Source organism: Anomaloglossus baeobatrachus, chromosome 1, assembly GCF_048569485.1.
Source record: "Anomaloglossus baeobatrachus isolate aAnoBae1 chromosome 1, aAnoBae1.hap1, whole genome shotgun sequence".
Lineage (NCBI taxonomy): Eukaryota > Metazoa > Chordata > Amphibia > Anura > Aromobatidae > Anomaloglossus > Anomaloglossus baeobatrachus.
The window spans coordinates 752,336,910-752,361,002 of NC_134353.1; the positions used below are offsets into that span (position 1 = coordinate 752,336,910).

Sequence of the window (24,093 nt, forward strand, 5' to 3'; positions counted from 1 at the left end):
CAGAAAATATTTACACTTTGGGCACAATTTCACTATTTTCACTTAGGGGTGTATTCACTTTTGTTCCCAGAAATTTAGACAATAATGACTGTGTGTTAAGTTATTTAGAGGGCACCCCAAATTTACACTATAATACAAGCTGTACACTGACTACTTTACATTGTATCAAAGTGTCATATCTTCAGTGTTGACCCATGAAAACATGTAATAAAATATGTACAAACACATGAGGGGGTGTACTCACTTTTGTGATACACTGTGATTGACATTCATTGTTACTGCCATTGACATTTATAGTTAAAAAACGTTAACCAACTGAAATATAAAATAAACCCTACAAAAAATTATTGTATTTGTTATCTCGTTATCTCTTATATCTTGTTATCTTCAAAAAGGTCGAATATTTGGTTAACCTATCGTGAACCTTGGTTCGTTCACATAATAACATATTCACTCTGTTGTTTGTGCTTTATTGTTTAGCTACTACTGTACATCACTCTCATTAGGCCCCGCTTTAGCTATAAAAGACAAAATCCTTACAGTAAAACAATTAACTTCTATTTTATTCTTCCTAATTGAGGCTTTTACCATCATGGACCAGAATCGAGATGGGTTCATTGATAAAGAAGATCTCAGAGATACCTTTGCAGCTTTAGGTAATACGAGCGATACTTATACTGTATGTGTACTTGTTGCACTCTCCTATGAAGGTTCCAAAATAACATCAAAGTTAAACAGACACAATCTGCTGCTAATACAATATCTGAGGACATGTTGCCAATAATATATGAGCAGTTTATAGAAATGATTCTACAAGTTAATCCTTATTATCACATCCTGGATATACAGTCCATTACTTAAATGTCACACATACCACATCGCCATGTCCACACATGAAACTGTAATGCCATCCACATAATTGTGTAGGATCCACAGGTCTCAATTGTCATTGGAGAGTATACAGCTGTTATCGGAGTTAGCATTAGATAAAAATAGCTCGTTTATGTTACTAAAGGCAAACTCAAAAGTATTTGTCACCTGGGGGAGTAACATCCATTTAAAGAGAATGTCACCTATCGTGACATTTCTGTTGTAACAATCAATATTCAGAACATATTTTCTTAAAACCCTACAGTGTGGTGTTCCTCTGTTGTTCTTCTTGGTAGTCTCCGAATAAGTTGACAACTGAGTGTTACCATCTGTGTGCCACCCATGTGTTAAATGATTGATTGCTCTCAGGGAGAGAAATAAAATTATAATTTTGTAGTTATGATACCTTTTAATGGCTAACTAAAATAAAATAAAAAGATGTTATAAAGCAAGCTTTCGAGACTTCTCAGTTCTCTTCATCATGCATGGTATACCTGAGAAGACCTGAGAAGTCTTGAAAGCTTGCTTTGTAACATCATTTATTTTATTTTAGTTAGCCATTAAAAAGTAACACAACTACAAAATTATAATTTTGTTTCTCTCACTGAGAGCAATCAATCATTTTTCAACTGGCTAACACGGTACCACAACTTTTTTTCTTTTAACTAACCCATGTGTTATATGTGTATAACATTGCAAAAAGAAGAAGATGTGTCATTTATTTATTTAGCATCCGTGAAAAACACACTGATGGGAAAACGGACACACTGATGATACACTGATAGGAAAACAGATACACTGATGATACACTGATAGGAAAACAGATACACTGATGATACACTGATAGGAAAACAGATACACTGATGATACACTGATAGGAAAACAGATACACTGATGATACACTGAGAACACACTGATGACATGCTGATGTGAAAAACAGACAAACTGATGATACACTGATAGGAAAAACGGACACACTGATGATACACTGATAGGAAAACAGACAAACTGATGATACACTGATAGGAAAACAGATACACTGATGATACACTGATGGGAAAACGGACAAACTGATGATATACTGAGAACACACTGATGATATACTGAGAACACACTGATGATATGCTGATGTGAAAAACAGATAAACTGATGATATACTGAGAACACACTGATGATATACTGAGAACACACTGATGACATGCTGATGTGAAAAACAGACAAACTGATGATATACTGAGAACACACTGATGATATACTGAGAACACACTGATGATATACTGATGTGAAAAACAGACAAACTGATGATACACTGATGGGAAAAACGGACACACTGATGATACACTGATAGGAAAACGGATACACTGATGATACACTGATGGGGAAAAATGGACACCCTGATGATATACTGAGAACACACTGATGACATGCTGATGTGAAAAACAGACAAACTGATGATACACTGATGGGAAAAACGGACACACTGATGATACACTGATAGGAAAACAGATACACTGATGAAACACTGATGGGGAAAAATGGACACCCTGATGATATACTGAGAACACACTGATGATACACTAATGGGGAAAAATGGACACCCTGATGATACACTGAGAACACACTGATGATATGCTGATGTGAAAAACAGACAAACTAATGATACACTGATGGGAAAAACGGACACACTGATGATACAGTGATAGGAAAACGGATGCACTGATGATACACTGATGGGAAAACGGATACACTGATGATACACTGATGGGAAAACGGACACACTGATGATACAGTGATAGGAAAACGGATACACTGATGATACACTGATGGGAAAAACGGACACACTGATGATACAGTGATAGGAAAACGGACACACTGATGATACACTGATGGGAAAAACGGACACACTGATGATACAGTGATGGGAAAACGGACACACTGATGATACAGTGATGGGAAAACGGACACACTGATGATACACTGATGGGAAAACGGACACACTGATGATATACTGAGAACACACTGATGATATGCTGATGTGAAAAACAGACAAACTGATGATACACTGATGGGAAAAATGGACACACTGATGATACAGTGATAGGAAAACGGATACACTGATGATACACTGATGGGAAAACGGACACACTGATGATACATTGATGGGAAAACGGACACACTGATGATACACTGATGGGAAAATGGTCACACTGATGATACACCGATAGGAAAACGGATACACTGATGATACACTAATGGGACAAACGGACACACTGATGATACACTGAGAACACACTGATGATATACTGATGGGAAACTGGATACACTGATGTTACACTGATGGGAAAATGGACACAATGATGATACACTGATGGGAAAAATGGACACCCTGATGATACACTAATGGGACAAACAGACACACTGATGATACACTGAGAACACACTGATGATACACTGATGGGAAAAACAGACACACTGATGATACAGTGAAAGGAAAACAGACACACTGATGATACACTGATGGGAAAACGGACACACGATGATACACTGATGGGAAACCGGACACACTGATGGGAAAACGGACACACTGATGATACACTCATGGGAAAATGGACATACTGATGATACATTAATGGGACAAACGAACACACTGATGATACACCGATAGGAAAACGGATACACTGATGGGAAAAATGGACACACTGATGATACACTGATGGGAAAAAACAGATATACTGATGATACAGTGATAGGAAAACGGATACACTGATGATACACTGAAGGGGAAAACGGATACAATGATGATACACCAATGGGAAAAATGGACACACTGATGATACACTGAGAACACACTGATGATACACTGAAGGGAAAAATGGACAAACCGATGATACACTGATGGGAAAAATGGACACTGATGATACGGTGATGCAACATACTGATCACACAGGTACCATTTTTATCATGTACGTGATTAATTTCATAGAGGTATAACAAAGGAACAGTACAATGGAGAGTTATAAGAAACGTGTTCCAGAATTGTTATTTGAAGGTGAATGCCATGATTTACTAAAACAGAGAAGTCAGACATTGCCACAGGTTTCATTCAAAGTAATTTATAGGGAATTCGCCTCAGATTATTAAAGGGTTTCGTCTATGGTGCTCACTTCTGCAGCACTTGTGATGCTTCATGGGCAGATGCCTAAGCGTCTGTCTGTATCACCAGCACCTGCTCTATGCATTAGAAAGCCACATGTGAAAAAGACCTGCTCGCTGTCCATGCCTGGTAGTCATCATTTCCTAATGTGGAAGTGAGGGGCAGCAGAAATCCCTTTTAACTATTAGGCTGAGGTCACACAGGGATTTGTGCGAGTCCTCGTATGAAACTTGGCTCACGCTCACCAGTGTAACGCGAGAGCAATGCAATGTTTCTCTTGCCCCATAGACTTGAATGGGTGCGAGTGAAATAAACTCGTATTGCACTCGCAGCATGCTGAGACTGTTTTCTTGGTCTGATTAGGGCTGAGAAAATAATCGCTCATGGGAGCTGCCCCATAGAGTAATATTGGTCCGAGTGGAATGCGATTTTTTATCGTATTCACTAACCTCTGATTATCACACCCGTGTGTGCTAGGCCTTAGGGCAACAAACCTACCACACATAGAGCTGATGAATGATACAATGCTGTTATGTTATTATACACACATTCTTTTGTCTTGGAAGGGCGTTTGAATGTAAAAAATGAAGAACTGGACGAAATGTTAAAAGAAGCTCCAGGACCAATCAATTTTACAGTGTTCTTAACAATGTTTGGGGAGAAGCTGAAAGGTTTGTACTTTATCATTTCTACCAAGAATCTTAGATGTATGTGGCCACTTTTTCTGAAATGCTAACAAGCAGAGTCTTTGTTAGAATACTAAAAATCTACTTAACAATAGTAGTATGTCCTCCTTCACATATCCATGTTTCCAGTACGAGTGGCACCTTTTGTTCTTTACGGATACCACACTTACCCATTATAATCTATGGAGCTATGCATTTGTCCATGTTTTTTCACGTGCCATGTGTCTGCGCAAAAAATACATGGGTCCGTGAAAAACGTAAATTTGTGTGTCATCTGTGTGCTGTATATGTTTAATATTGAAAAGTATAAGATAAGCTTTGTCATGTCTTTATTTCTATAGCCATTTATGAAAAATACTGATTACACACTCGTGCTAAAAACAGACACACTGATGATACCATGATACAAAACACTGACTGAGGCCTCTTTCACACGTCTGTGCAAAACACACACATTTGCTGTCAGTGTGCTATCCGTATGTCATTCGCATAGCACACTGACATGAAGGATGAATTTGTATACTCACCTGTCCATGGTGCTGCTGTGTCCGGCGCTGCTGCTGCTTCCGGTCCGAGGTGCAGTGAATATGCAAAGAGCATAATGAGTGGGGGTCGGATGCAAGGGACACCAGTGATGGAGGCAACAGCGGTGGAGACAGGTGAGCATAGAAAATAATTTTATTTCACTGACACGTGGTTTTCTCCGGTACGTGTCACACTGATGTCACACAGAGCACATCAGTGTGCGGTCCATGCGGTCCGGTCACACCCGTGCTGCCGGAGAAAAATGGATATATCGTCGTGTGGAGCACACAGACACACATATGCTCCACATGGACACATGGTCCATGGGAAAACACGCACGTGTACACAAACCCATTGATTTTAATGGGTCTATGTGTGCACGTGTCTCCGGTATATGGATGTCACACGTACCAGAGACACCGATGTCTGAAGGGGGCCTGACACCAGTACTATTTTTTTTTCATGTACGTGTTTTATGCAGACGTGTGAAGGAGGCCACAACTACAGAACTAAATATTGTGGTCCTAACTCCAAAAGTTACTTCTCTAGCTAATTATTATATTGCTTGAAATAAAAACACAAAAAATATTGTGTAAATACAATAAATTCAATTAACACTACAGCACTTGTTTGTAACGCCAAACAAATGCAATATACAATGCCATACTTTCAAATAAATAGATGAAAATACCACACTTCAGAATGTGAACACCTGAATGAGGCTCTGCAAAGCAGATGGTCAGAAATATTGCGGTGCAAAGAAAACCACTGAGAACCTGTATTCCAATTCATTTAAAGGGAATCTGTCAGCAGGTTTTTGGTATGTAATCTGAAGACAACTGCTGTAGGGGTTAAAACACATATTTCAATTATGTGTTTCTTATCAAGTTCTGCGCTGTTTACTTGCAATGATTGTTATAGCACCAGGAGATTGTCATTGTTCAGAGTACTGCAGTGCATGCCTGGTAGTCCAATATGCCCCTTGCTGTGATAACCAGCTCACTGTTTATAAACATTGTAGATATAGAGCTGTGGCTTGGGCAGGGGCAGCTTTCTCAGCTCTGCTGCATGCTAAATCTAAAAACTTTGAATTTGTGAGAACTGCAGCATCCATTAAAGTGATACATCATTGGATTCAGGGCCATTTTGCCTACATCATGCTGCTCTCAGATGACGTAGCAAAAACCTGTAAATGTAGAAGGGAAAAAGAAGTAGGCAAAAAGCACTCAACTCACTGGATAAATATACAAAATATAACATAGAATTTATTAAGGAAAATTACAGTGCAAACACCATAAAAACAAGTAAAAACAGCAAGACACTCCTCCCATGGACCACAATTAAAGTGCTGAGGCAATATGCATTACAATGCAGGTATACCAATATAGGAACCAAATATTGAAACTGACTGGGGCACTAAAAGTCAGTATGAAACCAAAATTATCAACAATTGTAGTGGCCCCAATAGTATGTACTAGTACACCAATGCAAATATAACAGTGCATAAGAGGGAAAAAGCACTAATAACAGCAAGTAAAAGGCCTAAGAGGGACCCAGAAAGATTAATCTAGGTAACCTAGAGGATAAGTAATATAGGCATAGTACCAACTAAGGGGATAATCACCCAGAGGTCCAGGGAGATAACACCCGAATCAGGGAACCATGTAAGAGTGTCAGGGGGGAGACACCGACCCGACGCGTGTCGCTCAAGGGAGCTTCATCAGGGGAGGGTAGTGAAGTGGAAAAAAGCACACATATAAATACAAAATCAAATGAATAAATTAGATACCGGTGTGGCAGTAGTTCGGACCGTATGCTTTCAGCGTCCGGAAATGAAGGAGACCAGGAAGTAGATAGTGGTGCATCCATAAAGGGCTTCCCCAGAACACAGAGACCTTAGGCGCAACTGCGCATGCGCGAATAACGGCGAATAAGTGCGCAACTGCAAAAAGTTTCCCCCAGTAAGACAGGGATAACGGGCGCATATGCGCATGCGCGGTGGCCACCATGCGTAAAAAACGTAGAATATCATACTGCGCAGGCGTCCAAGGTATTCACAGCGCAGCCAAACACATAAAGCGTCTAGACATTAGTATAATACTGGAGATGCACCAATATAACGGAGCGCAGTTGTTTGTTTGTGTCATAGACATAGAGTATTGCTTATTTAGATGGCTGTAACAGAGCCATATCCCCTCAGTACCCTGGTGTACACATAGGACACATATAAACATAATCAGTTATAGAATATAAGTCTGAAAAACACTCTGATGGTATTAGAACAATGTAGAATGTTATCATAAGGCAACAGGGTGGATGGGAGAGAAAAACATTAACATAATCATTAATTGACAAGGGAAGGCAACAATTTAGTCAAAGCATAAATGATTTACATATAAAGGGGAAAAGGTTGATATAATAATGACCAAAAGAGTCACTACCCTCCCCTGAGAAAATGTACAGACAGGATGGTACCAAATACAGCTAGAAAAAGCATGAAATAAATAGGGATATACAGATTTTGTTATATGACACAGTAATCAGGAGGGCCAAAACAGATCCCTGTAATACAGGAGAAGGTTGTCCTTAATGAGGAGTTGCTTTTTACTGGGTTCCTTGGGTGAGCGTGGGGTTTCCTTCCTCCCTTTGCCTTGGCCTTCGTTTTGCTGTTCGTGCGTTGTTTATTTTATTTTATTCTACCATCGTTTTTTCAGTTTTTTGGAATTATCCTTACCCTTCTGAGCTCCCTGGTTTTAATGTGACAAAGAAGAAAGGGAGAATCCTGTGTCCATGGTCTCTTCTGGCCTCGTTTGAACATATGGAAGTATCGCTCACTGATGGACCCCGTCTCTTTGGACTACCTTTGATCGTATTTTTTGATCTTCCTTAGGACTTTGATTGGACCTTCTCCTGTATTACATTGTTGCCTTCCCTTGTCAATTAATGATTATGTTAATGTTTTTCTCTCCCATCCACCCTGTTGCCTTATGATAACATTCTACATTGTTCTAATACCATCAGAGTGTTTTTCAGACTTATATTCTATAACTGATTATGTTTATATGTGTCCTATGTGTACACCAGGGTACTGAGGGGATATGGCTCTGTTACAGCCATCTAAATAAGCAATACTCTATGTCTATGACACAAACAAACAACTGCGCTCCGTTATATTGGTGCATCTCCAGTATTATACTAATGTCTAGACGCTTTATGTGTTTGGCTGCGCTGTGAATACCTTGGACGCCTGCGCAGTATGATATTCTACGTTTTTTACGCATGGTGGCCACCGCGCATGCGCATATGCGCCCGTTATCCCTGTCTTACTGGGGGAAACTTTTTGCAGTTGCGCACTTATTCGCCGTTATTCGCGCATGCGCAGTTGCGCCTAAGGTCTCTGTGTTCTGGGGAAGCCCTTTATGGATGCACCACTATCTACTTCCTGGTCTCCTTCATTTCCGGACGCTGAAAGCATACGGTCCGAACTACTGCCACACCGGTATCTAATTTATTCATTTGATTTTGTATTTATATGTGTGCTTTTTTCCACTTCACTACCCTCCCCTGATGAAGCTCCCTTGAGCGACACGCGTCGGGTCGGTGTCTCCCCCCTGACACTCTTACATGGTTCCCTGATTCGGGTGTTATCTCCCTGGACCTCTGGGTGATTATCCCCTTAGTTGGTACTATGCCTATATTACTTATCCTCTAGGTTACCTAGATTAATCTTTCTGGGTCCCTCTTAGGCCTTTTACTTGCTGTTATTAGTGCTTTTTCCCTCTTATGCACTGTTATATTTGCATTGGTGTACTAGTACATACTATTGGGGCCACTACAATTGTTGATAATTTTGGTTTCATACTGACTTTTAGTGCCCCAGTCAGTTTCAATATTTGGTTCCTATATTGGTATACCTGCATTGTAATGCATATTGCCTCAGCACTTTAATTGTGGTCCATGGGAGGAGTGTCTTGCTGTTTTTACTTGTTTTTATGGTGTTTGCACTGTAATTTTCCTTAATAAATTCTATGTTATATTTTGTATATTTATCCAGTGAGTTGAGTGCTTTTTGCCTACTTCTTTTTCCCTTCTACATTTACAGTTTGGTAGGCCGTGCACCCTCACTTTATGTATTGTATTTTTTACATCATAGCTGTGCAGCTCTGTCCTCTGCTTAGTAGCAAAAACCTGATGACAGATTCCCTTTAAAGATGGACTAAAAAATTACAGCACTCCTGCACAGTGCTCTCAGTGTGAGGCCTCATTAACACAACCGAGTGCAGTCAGTGAAAGGAATGGACAGCACTCGGACCAATGTTATTCAGTGAGGCAATGCAGATGACTGATTTGCTTCACTGGCTTAATGTGAGTTGTGAAAAAAATCACAGCATGCTTGATTTTCCTATGGGGATTGGATGAGTCTAAAGCGGGCTTTACACGCTGGGTTCTCGCTAGCGAGATCGCAAGTGATCGTACCCGCCCCCGTCAGTTGTGAGACACGGGCAAATCGCTGCCCGTGCCGCACAACCTCGCTTACACCCATCACACACACTTACCTGCCCTGCGACGTCGCTCTGGCCGGCGATCCGCCTCCTTTCTAAGGGGGCGCTTCATGTGGCGTCACAGCGACGTCACACGGCAGGCGTCCAATAGAAGCGGAGGGGTGGAGATGAGCGGGACGTAACATCCCACCTACCTCCTTCCTTCCGCATTGCCGGCGGCCACAGGTAAGCTGCAGTTCATCGTTCCTGGGGTGTCACACGGAGTGACGTATGCTGCCTCGGGAATGATGAACAACTGGAGCACAGAAGGACGTTAGATTTTTTGAAAATGAGCGACGTGTCAACGAGCAACGATAAGGTAAGTATTTTTGCTCGTTCACAGTCGCTCATTTGTGTTACACGCTACGATATGTCAAACGAGGCCGGATGTGCGTCACTAACGACGTGACGCCGACGACATATCGTTAGATATATCGTAGCGTGTAAAGCGGCCTTTACTCATTTATGTCTATGGATGCGCTAAAAAAAAATTGGATGTCACAGTATGGCATGGTAAGAAACACGACTGTAGCGCGTTCTCTTCTTTACAAGGGTAAATAGAGAATATTGCAGTTAGGCCTCTTTCACACATCCGTGAAAATCACACACGTTTTTCACGGATGTGTCAAAGGGGCGTATTGCCCTCGGTGAGCCGTGTGTATGGCACACGTGTGTTCTCCGTGTGTTATCCGTGATAACACACGGAGAATGGCAACTTTCTACTCACCTGTCCCTGGCTTCGCTGTCCGTGGTGCTGTTCTTCGGTCTCCGGTCCTGCCGACTCCCCGCTGCTGCTGCTTCCGGCCCGCAGTGGAGTGAATATGCAATGAGCATAATGAGCAGCAGTCGGAAGCAAGTGACAGCAGCGGCAGAGGCTGCAGGGCTAGAGAAGGTGAGTAAAGTTTTTTTTTTCTCGCAGACACATGTGTTTTCTCCGGTGCGTGTCACACGGAACACATCCGTGTGGTCCGTTTGTGTTACGTGTGACCCGTTTGCTTTCCATGTGACACCCACGATGCCGGAGAAAAACGGACATGTCTACATGTGGAGCACACGGGCACACGTATGCTCCACACGTACACACGGTCCATGGCAGAATACGCACGTGAACGCAGACCCTTTGATTTTAATGGGTCTACGTTTGCCCGTGTCTCCGGTATGTGAGAAAAGTGACCAAACACGTACCGGAGGCACGGACGTGTGAAAGAGGCCTTAAAAGAAGAGCACTCTATACAACCAGCTGTACTCCTCTGAGTGTGGCAGAATACAGATTTATATTTCTGGTAAACCCACTACAGGACCTACTATTTACATGAAATCAGCAAAATAGGATGATTAACTGTATTACAAAATATATCCAAATTACAATTCTAGTTGAAAAATAAAAATAAATAAAACTTCAGTTACTTTTTAAAGGGATCTCGTCACCTCAAAAAAACTATTTACCTACAAACAAGAGATTAAACTAGAGGTGAGTAGTATGATAATGCTTTTTGGTGCCTTACTAAAAGTGCGGAGACTAAAGCGGGCTTTACACGCTACGACATCGCTCAAGTGATCTCGTTGGGGTCACAGAATTTGTGACGCACATCCGGTCGCTTTAGCGATGCCGTTGCGTGTGACACCTATGAGCGATTTTGCATCGTCGCAAAAACGTGCAAAATCGCTCATCGGTGACATGAGGGTCCATTCTCAAATATCATTACTGCAGCAGTAACGAAGATGTTCCTTGTTCCTGCGGCAGCACACATCGCTCCGTGTGACACCGCAGGAACGAGGAAGCTCTCCTTACCTGCCTCCCGGCCACAATGCGGAAGGAAGGAGGTGGGCGGGATGTTCGTCCCGCTCATCACCGCCCCTCCACTTCTATTGGGCGGCGGTTCAGTGACGCTGCTGTGACGTCACTGTGACGCTGAACAAACCACCCCCTTAGAGAGTGTGCAGCTCTGTCCTCTGCTTAGTAGCAAAAACCTGATGACAGATTCCCTTTAAAGATGGACTAAAAAATTACAGCACTCCTGCACAGTGCTCTCAGTGTGAGGCCTCATTAACACAACCGAGTGCAGTCAGTGAAAGGAATGGACAGCACTCGGACCAATGTTATTCAGTGAGGCAATGCAGATGACTGATTTGCTTCACTGGCTTAATGTGAGTTGTGAAAAAAATCACAGCATGCTTGATTTTCCTATGGGGATTGGATGAGTCTAAAGCGGGCTTTACACGCTGGGTTCTCGCTAGCGAGATCGCAAGTGATCGTACCCGCCCCCGTCAGTTGTGAGACACGGGCAAATCGCTGCCCGTGCCGCACAACCTCGCTTACACCCATCACACACACTTACCTGCCCTGCGACGTCGCTCTGGCCGGCGATCCGCCTCCTTTCTAAGGGGGCGCTTCATGTGGCGTCACAGCGACGTCACACGGCAGGCGTCCAATAGAAGCGGAGGGGTGGAGATGAGCGGGACGTAACATCCCACCTACCTCCTTCCTTCCGCATTGCCGGCGGCCACAGGTAAGCTGCAGTTCATCGTTCCTGGGGTGTCACACGGAGTGACGTATGCTGCCTCGGGAATGATGAACAACTGGAGCACAGAAGGACGTTAGATTTTTTGAAAATGAGCGACGTGTCAACGAGCAACGATAAGGTAAGTATTTTTGCTCGTTCACAGTCGCTCATTTGTGTTACACGCTACGATATGTCAAACGAGGCCGGATGTGCGTCACTAACGACGTGACGCCGACGACATATCGTTAGATATATCGTAGCGTGTAAAGCGGCCTTTACTCATTTATGTCTATGGATGCGCTAAAAAAAAATTGGATGTCACAGTATGGCATGGTAAGAAACACGACTGTAGCGCGTTCTCTTCTTTACAAGGGTAAATAGAGAATATTGCAGTTAGGCCTCTTTCACACATCCGTGAAAATCACACACGTTTTTCACGGATGTGTCAAAGGGGCGTATTGCCCTCGGTGAGCCGTGTGTATGGCACACGTGTGTTCTCCGTGTGTTATCCGTGATAACACACGGAGAATGGCAACTTTCTACTCACCTGTCCCTGGCTTCGCTGTCCGTGGTGCTGTTCTTCGGTCTCCGGTCCTGCCGACTCCCCGCTGCTGCTGCTTCCGGCCCGCAGTGGAGTGAATATGCAATGAGCATAATGAGCAGCAGTCGGAAGCAAGTGACAGCAGCGGCAGAGGCTGCAGGGCTAGAGAAGGTGAGTAAAGTTTTTTTTTTCTCGCAGACACATGTGTTTTCTCCGGTGCGTGTCACACGGAACACATCCGTGTGGTCCGTTTGTGTTACGTGTGACCCGTTTGCTTTCCATGTGACACCCACGATGCCGGAGAAAAACGGACATGTCTACATGTGGAGCACACGGGCACACGTATGCTCCACACGTACACACGGTCCATGGCAGAATACGCACGTGAACGCAGACCCTTTGATTTTAATGGGTCTACGTTTGCCCGTGTCTCCGGTATGTGAGAAAAGTAACCAAACACGTACCGGAGGCACGGACGTGTGAAAGAGGCCTTAAAAGAAGAGCACTCTATACAACCAGCTGTACTCCTCTGAGTGTGGCAGAATACAGATTTATATTTCTGGTAAACCCACTACAGGACCTACTATTTACATGAAATCAGCAAAATAGGATGATTAACTGTATTACAAAATATATCCAAATTACAATTCTAGTTGAAAAATAAAAATAAATAAAACTTCAGTTACTTTTTAAAGGGATCTCGTCACCTCAAAAAAACTATTTACCTACAAACAAGAGATTAAACTAGAGGTGAGTAGTATGATAATGCTTTTTGGTGCCTTACTAAAAGTGCGGAGACTAAAGCGGGCTTTACACGCTACGACATCGCTCAAGTGATCTCGTTGGGGTCACAGAATTTGTGACGCACATCCGGTCGCTTTAGCGATGCCGTTGTGTGTGACACCTATGAGCGATTTTGCATCGTCGCAAAAACGTGCAAAATCGCTCATCGGTGACATGAGGGTCCATTCTCAAATATCATTACTGCAGCAGTAACGAAGATGTTCCTTGTTCCTGCGGCAGCACACATCGCTCCGTGTGACACCGCAGGAACGAGGAAGCTCTCCTTACCTGCCTCCCGGCCACAATGCGGAAGGAAGGAGGTGGGCGGGATGTTCGTCCCGCTCATCACCGCCCCTCCACTTCTATTGGGCGGCGGTTCAGTGACGCTGCTGTGACGTCACTGTGACGCTGAACAAACCACCCCCTTAGAAAGGAGGCGGTTCGCCGGTCACAGGGACGTCACAGGGAAGGTAAGTCCATGTGACGGTTCCAGGCGATGTTGTGCGACACAGGCAGATATTTGCCCGTGTTGCACAACCGATGGGGGCCGGTACGCACGCTGGCGATATCGGTACCAATATCGCAGTGTGTAAAGCGGCCTTAAGAGAAAAAGAACGTATTTCCTCCTGGGAGCCATCGACTTTTTGTTACGGGGGTGTGCAAGCAGTAGCTACAGTCATCGCTAGCAGACCCGCTCATGATACTGTGAGCGTCAGCTATAAGCCCCAGCACTTTGATAGACAGCTCGATCTGCACAGAAGCGCTTTATAGCTGCTGATCAATCGACGTGCCGGCGCATACTTAGGGGTACTTTGCATGCTGCAACATCGCAAGCCGATGCTGCGATGCCGAGCGCGATAGTCCCCACCCCTGTCGCAGCTGCGATATCCTTGTGATAGCTGCCGTAGCGAACATTATCGCTACGGCAGCTTCACATGGACTCACCTGTCCTGGGACGTCGCTCTGGCCGACGACCCTCCTCCTTATTATGGGGGCGGGTCGTACGGCATCATTGCGACGTCACACGGCAGGTGGCCAATAGGAGCAGAGGGGCGGAAATGAGCGGGATGTAAACATCCCACCCACCTCCTTCCTTCCGCATATCCTATGGGAGCCGCGGTGACGCCGGTAGGAGATGTTCCTCGCTCCTGCGGCTTCACACACAGCGATGTGTGCTGCTGCTGGAGCGAGGAACAACATCAGACCATCGCGTCAGCGTACTTATGGATTACGCCGACGCTACACCGATGATACGATTACGATGCTTTTGCGCTCGTTAATCGTATCATCTAGGCTTTACACACTACGATGTCGCCTGCGATGCCAGATGTGCGTCACTTTCAATTTTACCCCACCGACATCGCACCTGCGATGTCGTAGTGTGCAAAGTACCCCTTAGAGCGGCCCCTCACAGTATAGGGAGTGATGACTGTACAGTAGTGTTCTGTGCATGCCCCCATGACTGAAAGTTGGCAGATCCTGGGAGAAAATAAACTTATTTTCACCCAGAAGCTGCACTTTCATTAAGGTGGTCAGGCAGCATTGTGATGCTATTTACCTCCATTATTGCTTTCTCCTGCCATCCTAGGCAGATCATCAGGGAGATCCTTTGATCTATGATTAAAGCCAAATTCATCTGTTTATTATGGCCTGGTACGGACGGTGATGCACAACATAATAATAAACAGCCATCTGAACTTGGCCTAACCAGCAACATTTTAGTCTCCATTTGCACACAGCTACTTTTATAAAGGTAGAATGGTATACTATAACGTTGGGCTTTTTCTGTGCAACTGGTAAAGGCATCCAAAGCCATTTCCATGTGTACTCACTAATGGATGCTTGATTTTAAAGGTAATGCGTATGCATGGTGTTGGCCTCAATGTCAAAACCTCGTTTCACTGGTACTTCCAGTGTGCAATTGAGAGAAGTCCACCATATATATTGTGCATTATGATTTATTTCATTAATAAAGATAATTATTTCAATTTGCAGGAGCTGATCCAGAGGAAACAATTCTAAATGCTTTCAAAGTGTTTGACCCTGAAGGCAGTGGTCTTCTGAAATCAGATTAGTAAGTGCAAGTGACTGCGGAACTGCGGTGCTGGGATCCTATTCTAAGACATCTTTTTAATCTTTTTTTATGTCTTATTTTTAGCATAAGAGAAATGCTGATGACTCAGGCTGAGAGGTTCTCAAGTGAAGAGGTGCAATTTTTAGCTCATTTACTGTACTTATGTGTGACTGAATAAATACAATTGAGACTATTCAGCCTATTTTGGGGTTGTAAGCGTGAATATACCTTGTTGGGTTTAATGATGTAAGAATTTCTTAAATAAAAAATAATGTCCTCTGCTTGGGGAATTTGTTACCTAGAGCTGCTCCTAAGAACATTTGGTTGGGCATCATGTAGCACCACATTTACGTGGCGCTCATTATATGTGCAGCGAGGAGAGAGTCAAGTACGGCACTCGGCTATCTGTATCAATTCCATAGATATGAATAGAGGTGGCGGTCATACAAGACCATGTCAGTTCATGTAACCCTAAGGCCCCTTTCACATATCAGTTTTTTGCCATCAGTCACAACCCGTTGGCTCGACGGATCGGTCACAGAGTATGGAAAAACTGATGCGACAGATCCGTCGAAAAAATGGATCCGTCACATCAGTTTTTTCAGCCCAGCAGTGTTTTTACACCCCATCTGAGCCTGCTCAGTTAAAAAACGGAATCCGTCGCCGGATTCCGTCATTTGACGGATTACGACGGCTCGTGCGCCCATAGGCTTCACCAAACGATGGAGAGAAACGGATTTGTTGCTGTCCGTTTTTTTGAAGTAGACAAAAAATGTTGTTTCGGCCGTTGTCTCTGTCCGAAGTACAAACAATTTTCGACGGATCCATCAAAAGACGGATGAAACGTGAGGCCATCCATCGCAATCCGTCGCTAATACAAGTCTATGAGAAAAAAATGGATCCAGCGGCATCAGTCGCCTGATCCGTTTTTTTAAAAATTCGACGGATTGTGACTGATGGCAAAAAATTGATGTGTGAAAGGGGCCTAACACATAAGGAGAACCAGATAATCAGGACACCCTTCTTGTGATGCATGTGGGCCCCCATCGATCAAACATCTGTCACCTATTTTGTGATTATGTGATAAATATCTTTGATGAGAAATCTTTTTAAATGTCTTTGCCTACTGTCCCAGAATAAGGATTAATTTGCCTGAGTGTATATGTCATAAAAAGTATAAAAATATCAACTTTTCAAGGTTTTACTATGTCCCATATTACTTGGGTAAAAAGTGTGTTTGATTTTCAATGGAACATTGCAAGGTTACATAAAAAAGATAGCCATTTTTACCTTATTATTATTTTATTGCCCTAAAATACACTAGCAGATGAGAAAGTGTATAGACCTGACATGAAAAATTCCCAAAACCCAGGTAGCAAAACGGTTGCTTGGTTAAGATGGAACTTATAAAAATTGGGAGTGGTGTTCTCATATTTAGAACCCCCATATTAGCCAGAGTATAGAGCCAATACAAAATTTAGGCCATGATTCATCAAAGCAATAACACCAAAGCCACAACATTTTTGTGCAAGGTGGCGTTTCGCAAGCTAGTTACAACTTTTGGTATTTCCACATCACTTTAGGCCAGCTCTATCAAAATGTGCAACACTGAGGTGGGACAGGGGCGTGAAGGGCTGTGACAACTCCAATTCATGACAAGCTGCGGTGTGCCTTAGGCAACAAATCCTACTCCGCTCACTAACCGGAGTAAGATTTGTGGCAAGGTGAACAGAGGAACTCACCACTTTTCAGACATGTCTGATTCATTAAGAGGCATATACCTTCTTAATGAATCGCCCCTATGACTCCTCAACAAGACCAGCATGAGCAATGCCAGTCGTGATGAATCAGGGCCAGAGTTCTTAATCCGTAGGATCAATTCTGAGTATGTATTGCATAGTCAGACCATTAATTTCAATGGGTGCCCTGTAATGCTCCATTCTCCCTAGTCATGGGATCCTTTTAACAAAACTATTCTGTTACAATATTTTAGATGTATATATTTCTTATCTTTCTTTTGTTCTTTAACTGTTACAGGTTGACCAGATGTTCACAGCTTTCCCACCGGATGTGACTGGAAACTTAAACTACAAAAACCTTGTGCATATTATCACCCACGGTGAAGAGAAAGAGGAATAAACTATAGTCTTGTCTTCTGCTTACCATCCTGTTGGTATTTCTGTCTTATTTATTATGTGCACTCGTTCAGGATTTCCAGCAGAACAATGAGCTCATTTTTATCATTTTTTAAATGCGTCTTTGTTGCAGGTTCTTTCCCACTCATTAGTATATGCCTGATATCTGCAGCAAAAACGCTGAAAAAATTGACATGCTGCAAATGTAAATCTGCAAGGAGAAAAAACGCAGCGTGTGCATGAGACGTCAGGAATCTCATTCACTTTGCCAGTACTAGGGCATCCTTCATGGTTTGTGACAAAACTGAGTGGGAAAAAAATGTGACAAAAACGCAATGTGTGCATCTCACAACCCCTTATGACACAGGGAATCATGATAATCAGTAGGATTTTTAATCATCTTCAAAATATGTTACCTTCTCAGGAATTCCTACCTAGAAAAAGTCTCACAAAATCAATAAAATGTGAACAACTGTGTAACACAATAATAAATCATAATATTTCTGTATCTCCATTCTTTCTATTTCTATGTCTGGATCTTCATTGTACGCTGTCATGAACCTATGCCAATATTTATCAGTCTGGGAAACATAGGACAAATGAATAAGAAAATTAAGAAAAAGTTAGAGTACAATTAGACAAAATAGTGTCTGGATGGGAAAATGAAAATAATGTCTAATGGATGACTTAGTATAAAGTATTAAGCTTGGTAAAATAAAAAAAACTAAAACTCAATCAACCTATTTTTTTTTTAACTATACATTTTTATTAAAGTTTAGTAATAACAGACATGTGCGCATTACAAATGCATCCAAATAGTACATTAATCATAATAAGCATACAAAACAAATATAATAATATAATGTAACAATTATAACAATAACAAAGGCGACACACAATTAAGACGTACAATGACAAGACAGGAAGGGTGGGTTAATAGGGGAGAGGGCGGGGAAAAAGGTGGGGGAAAAGTTGGAAGACAAATGTAAGTTCAGTAAACCTTAACCCTATAGGTCCTCATCAGCTGCAAAGTAATCCCAGGGCGCCCAAACCACCAAGAATATTGACGCATTTAGTTGACACAGTTAGTAGCGCGGTAAGGTGTACCACCCTCCTGACATATAGTATTCTACTCTTGAGGTTCTGGAGGGACGTAGCCCTCGTCTGTCTCCAACAACGTGCAATCAGGCACCGGGCCGCTGTAAGGATGTGAAGCAGTAACTTGGAGGCCAATTTGCCCATGCCCCTCACCCCCAGTCCCAAAACATAAACTAGTGGATCGAGGTCTACCACTACATATAAGACCTTGTATATCAGGACTTTAACTTGCTCCCAGAAGGGTACTATATTCTGGCAGGACTAGAAGATGTGTGGCAGGGTCAAATCAACCTATTTTTTAATGGCGATTTTATCTAGATAATGAGCAGCGGTAAGATATCGAAGGATATACTGCTTCCCTAATCATGATAAAGTAAGAAAAAGTAAAAGCCAGCACACCACCACTGTTCAGTCCAGAGTTAATCACAATGCTTGCACAAAAACGCCAAGGCTAGGGCTGGTAAATCCAGAAAAAGACAAAATCCAGGGAGCTTAGGCAGGGATGGAAGAACTAAAACTTTAGTTTATTTTACATATTAAAACCAACAGAGCTGATGTGTGGAAGAAAAATCGAACACATTTCGGCAAGTAAATAATGCCTTACTCATGGATAAACAACTTCTCCAACATATCACAAATATATAAATAAATAAAAAAATCTTGGGGTATATTAGACACACCAAGGCCATTATCAATAATTTACAAAATTTACATTGGGATAACAATTATAAGTGGTTAACTTGTGATATTATTACTAGTGATGGACGGACTTACAGATAATCCAGAATGATGGGTCCTGGTTATATTGTTTTAAAATCTTGTTCCGGGCTGGATTCCGGTCCCCATATAAGTCTATGGGGACCAGAAGCTGGCAATTGAAAATGGTGGTAGAAGGGATAGGGGGATAGAAACAAGGGCACTGTACGTATGCAAAGTAGAAAGGCAATTTCCAGCACAATCCATACTGCAAATAAAATGAAAAGTTTATTCCAGGGATTAAAATTTAAGCAGGATCCTTTTTAAAGTTAACATGTTTCGGGCAAAGTGTGCCCTTACTCATAGCATAAACATAAAATGGAAGTAACTCATTTATATACAAATATATTAAGCATAAAAAAACAACACAGATTAATCATTTCTTAGGATAAATTAACCAATTGCACACACCAACAGTTCTCTAGATTCTATCAAAAATTCAATATATATATAAGAGGTCATTTTTAAGGTTGCTTGTGCAACATCTTTAGTCAGTCTTCCAGTCTGGCAGCTAGTTGTCAGGTCCTGTAGTTCCTGTGTCCATCACCTGTACCCACCTACCTCAGTCATCCCGCCTGTACCTGTGCCCATACCCGAGTCCGTCTCCTGTCCTAGGGGTTAGCTGCCACAGTCCCGGTCACTGTCCTGGGAGTGGTACTTAACATTCTGCCTTGTGGCAAACACTTAGTTAAGTCATTCCCACTAAATGGTAAGCGTGGGTGCCCCCTGTAGTCCAGTAAGTCCGCTCCTGCTTATCACCTCAGCAACAACGGTGGTGGGTGTTACAATCATGCTAATGCTTCTTTGGGGTAGAACTTATTTTCAGGGTAACATGGTATATTGAAAATCTGTCTTGTGTGGTGTAGTATATAAAGGATCTATCCCATGTGGTGTAGTATATGAAGTATCTATCACATGTGGTGTAGTATATAGAGGATCTGTCCCATATGGTGTAGTATATAGAGGATGTGTGCTGCCTGGTGTAGTTTATAGAGGATCTGTCCGCTCTTGTGTGTGGTCCTGTAAAGACTGAAAGACTCATTTTCTCACCTGACACCATACAAGTAAACTGACAGGTCTCCCTATTGATATAACATTCTTTTTTTTTAGAAGCAATGCAAGGTCTTCTGTAGGACGGCTTACATGGCACTTAGAGTAAGATTAGTTGCACATTCTGCATCCATACTGATTGTATATGCTGTAATATAAATATAACATGGCTAGGGAAAGTACAGGTGCATAAGCCTGTATGCAAAGGTTGTAGTCACAAGTTTTATTAGAGAGCATGCACTAACTTTAATAAGCTAATATTTTGATTACATATTTGTCTATATTAAAGAGACAGCACAATGTCTTCTAAAGGAAATTCAGATTTAAAAGACAAGTCAGAATAAGTTGTTGCAAAAAATATAAGTTTGGTGTGGTAAAGAGACTAGAGTCATCGAGAAAGGGGATAACCAAAGTTGATTCAGCATCAGGTAAGCAAAAATTATGCCAACAAAGAGGAGTTGTCAGTGCAAGATTTGTGCAGCCACCAGTCTCAACCTCAGAAACGCCTACTCAACCTGAGTAAGTGCTAGATGTAGCTACGTCTGTAGATATAACGTGATGCCAGAGAGCTTATCGAGTTATATACCGTTGAACAGAATTGCACAAATCAAACTTGTGAGTCAGAGAAAATATCTGACTTGGATTTAGGGAGTTCAACCTATGCTGTAATATACTCTGATGTGTCGACAACACCTGACACTTGCATTGCTTTTAAAGCACCAGATCAAATGTGCAACCTAGTTACAAAATTGGACTTTATGAAAAAATATCCAATTCGACCATGATCTGATGCTACCCATACATTGCCATTCTATACACACAAAGTTTACTTCTCTCCCATACATAAGGTGATGGCGGTCCTACTGTGCGCAAACTCAAACGCTATTTTTCTCTACATGCATGGCATTTTGTAGTAACAGAAGAAGCCATGTAATTAATGAGTGGACAGTTGATAAAATACATGTGAATGCTCACATAAAGGAATATAAGCAATCGATCCAACATCAGTCATCTGCAACAGGTTAGTGTTTTCTAAGCATACTGTTAGGGCCAGGTGGACGGGTAGACCCAGGAGGTGGATCCACTGGGCTGAACACCTCACCGAAGGCAAGGTGTCCGGTAGCCGGAGCACTACAGGTAGCAGGACAGTCCGTTCAAAGGGGTGGAGTGTAGAAGTTCCTGGGACCACGGAGTCACTGAAGGTAGTCCGGGTGACGGAGCTCAGGTTCGGAGGCCGAGATGTTGTCAGGCAGAGTCCGGAACCGACGGAGCGAGAAGACGGGTCACCACAGGGATCAGAGATGGTATGTACTGACGGGATGGCGGACAGTCACCGTTCGGGAATCGTCAGGACCGGATGGCGAGGCAGGAGCGGCTCTAGGAGAGAGATAGGTAAGTATACCAGAAGACACAAGGAGACCTGACTCCTAGCTTAGCAAAACACGAAGAACAGGCCCCGCCCACTTGGAAAGGATCCCCCTATATACCCAGTACCTGATTCTTCAATATCCTGTTGGAGGACACTGGCCCTTTAAGAAAGGGTCAATGACCGCGCGCGCGCCCTAATGCGCATGCGCGATGCCCGGGTGCCAGAAGCCAGGGCAGGGAGCGGTGAACAGGAGGCAGGAGAGCTGGGCTGGAGCAAAGCTGCCGACGGGCGCCGGGAGCGGGGACCGGGCCGCCTGGGGACCGCAGGTGATGGGGCCTGGAGGCTGTGGAGCGGGGGACGCCTGACAGAGGAGCCGGGGAGCGAGGCAGGGAAGCCGGGGAGCGTGGCAGGGGAGCCGGGGAGCGAGGCAGGGGAGCCGGAGAGCGTGACAGGGGACCCGGGGAGTGTGACAGTACCCCCTCTCCCACGCCCCCCTCCCCGCAATCGGGACAGGAAGGCACGTATCAGGGGAGTACCCACATTCTCCCAGGGTTCCCAGGACCTATCCTCAGGACCATACCCTGCCCAGTCCACCAGGAAGAACTGTCGGCCCCGTACAGTTTTCATGGCCACGATATCCCTTACCGCATAGATGTCATCATCAGCAATAGGAGGAGGAGCAGAACTGGCAGCAGCGGAAAAGGGACCAAGGACAACCGGCTTGAGCAGGGAGACATGGAAGGAGTTGGGTATTCTCATCGTGGCCGGGAACTGCAGCTTGTAGGAGACCTCATTTATTTTGCTGAGGACTTTAAACGGCCCGATATAGCGAGGGCCCAGCTTGTATGATGGTAGCTTCAAGCGGACGTACTTGGAAGCAAGCCAGACCAGATCTCCTGAAGAGAAACACGGAGGATCCAGACGCCTCTTGTCTGCGTGTCTCTTCATCCGCAGGGAAGCACGTCCAAGGGACGCCTTGACAGAGTCCCAAATTGTTGCAAAGTCACGGACTACAGCATCAGCAGCAGGGACATCCGAGGAAGAGGATACAGGTAATGGGACGGAAGGCTGAAGTCCGTAAACGACATGGAAGGGAGAGGTGGAGGAGTACTCACTGACGTGGTGGTTATGGGAGAATTCAGCCCAAGGAAGAAGCGTGGACCAGTCGTCGTGATGGGCATTGACGTAGTGACGTAAGAAGGAGGTCAAGATCTGATTGACTCGTTCCACTTGGCCATTCGACTGAGGATGGTAGGCTGAAGAAAAGTCCAGAGTCACTCCCAGATGTTTGCAGAGAGCCCTCCAGAATCGGGAGGTGAACTTAGTTCCTCTGTCGGACACAATGTGTGATGGAAAGCCATGCAAGCGGAAGATGGTGTTGTATATAGGCGTCAGCGAGTTCCTGGGCAGAGGGCAGTCCAGCCATAGGGACGAAATGAGCCATTTTGGAGAACCGATCCACCACGACCCATATGACTGTGTGTCCGGAGGACAGGGGCAAGTCCGTAATAAAGTCCATTGCAATGTGTTGCCACGGAATGGAGGGTATAGGCAGAGGCAGAAGACGGCCATATGGCAGGTGTTTGGGCGTCTTGTTCCTGGCACAAGAGGAGCAGGCTGAGACAAAAGAAGCGACGTCCGTGCGAAGGGATGGCCACCAGTAGTGACGTACAATTGTACTCCATGTTTTCTTCTGACCAGCATGGCCGGCTATTTTCGAGGCATGGCCCCAGTGCAACACTTTTTGCCTGTCAGTCTCAGAGACATAGGTCTTCCCGGGCGGTATCTGGGCCAGGGTGACAGGGGCCACCGGAATGATTTTACTAGGGCAGATGATGAGCTGGGATGTCTCCTCCTCCTGCTCCATGGGCATGAATGACCTGGACAAGGCATCTGCTCGTACATTCTTGTCCGCGGGTCGAAAATGGAGCTGAAAATCGAACCTGGCAAAGAACAAGGACCACCTGGCTTGCCGTGGGTTCAGTCGCTGAGCAGACCGCAGGTATT

The 24,093-nt window shown here is 43.8% G+C and overlaps 1 protein-coding gene across 1 annotated transcript in view; it reads left to right on the top strand.

The window, feature by feature from the left end:
- MYL2 (myosin light chain 2) overlaps positions 1–18,321 on the top strand; it is a 29,478-nt gene extending 11,157 nt beyond the window's left edge. The window contains exons 3-7 of the mRNA XM_075341843.1: positions 581–656; positions 4,591–4,695; positions 15,600–15,678; positions 15,763–15,811; positions 17,716–18,321. Of these exons, the coding sequence (XP_075197958.1) occupies positions 581–656; positions 4,591–4,695; positions 15,600–15,678; positions 15,763–15,811; positions 17,716–17,817 (411 nt within the window). The 3' untranslated portion in view covers positions 17,818–18,321. The remainder of the gene's footprint in view (positions 1–580; positions 657–4,590; positions 4,696–15,599; positions 15,679–15,762; positions 15,812–17,715) is intronic.
- The last annotated feature ends 5,772 nt before the right edge of the window (positions 18,322–24,093 follow it).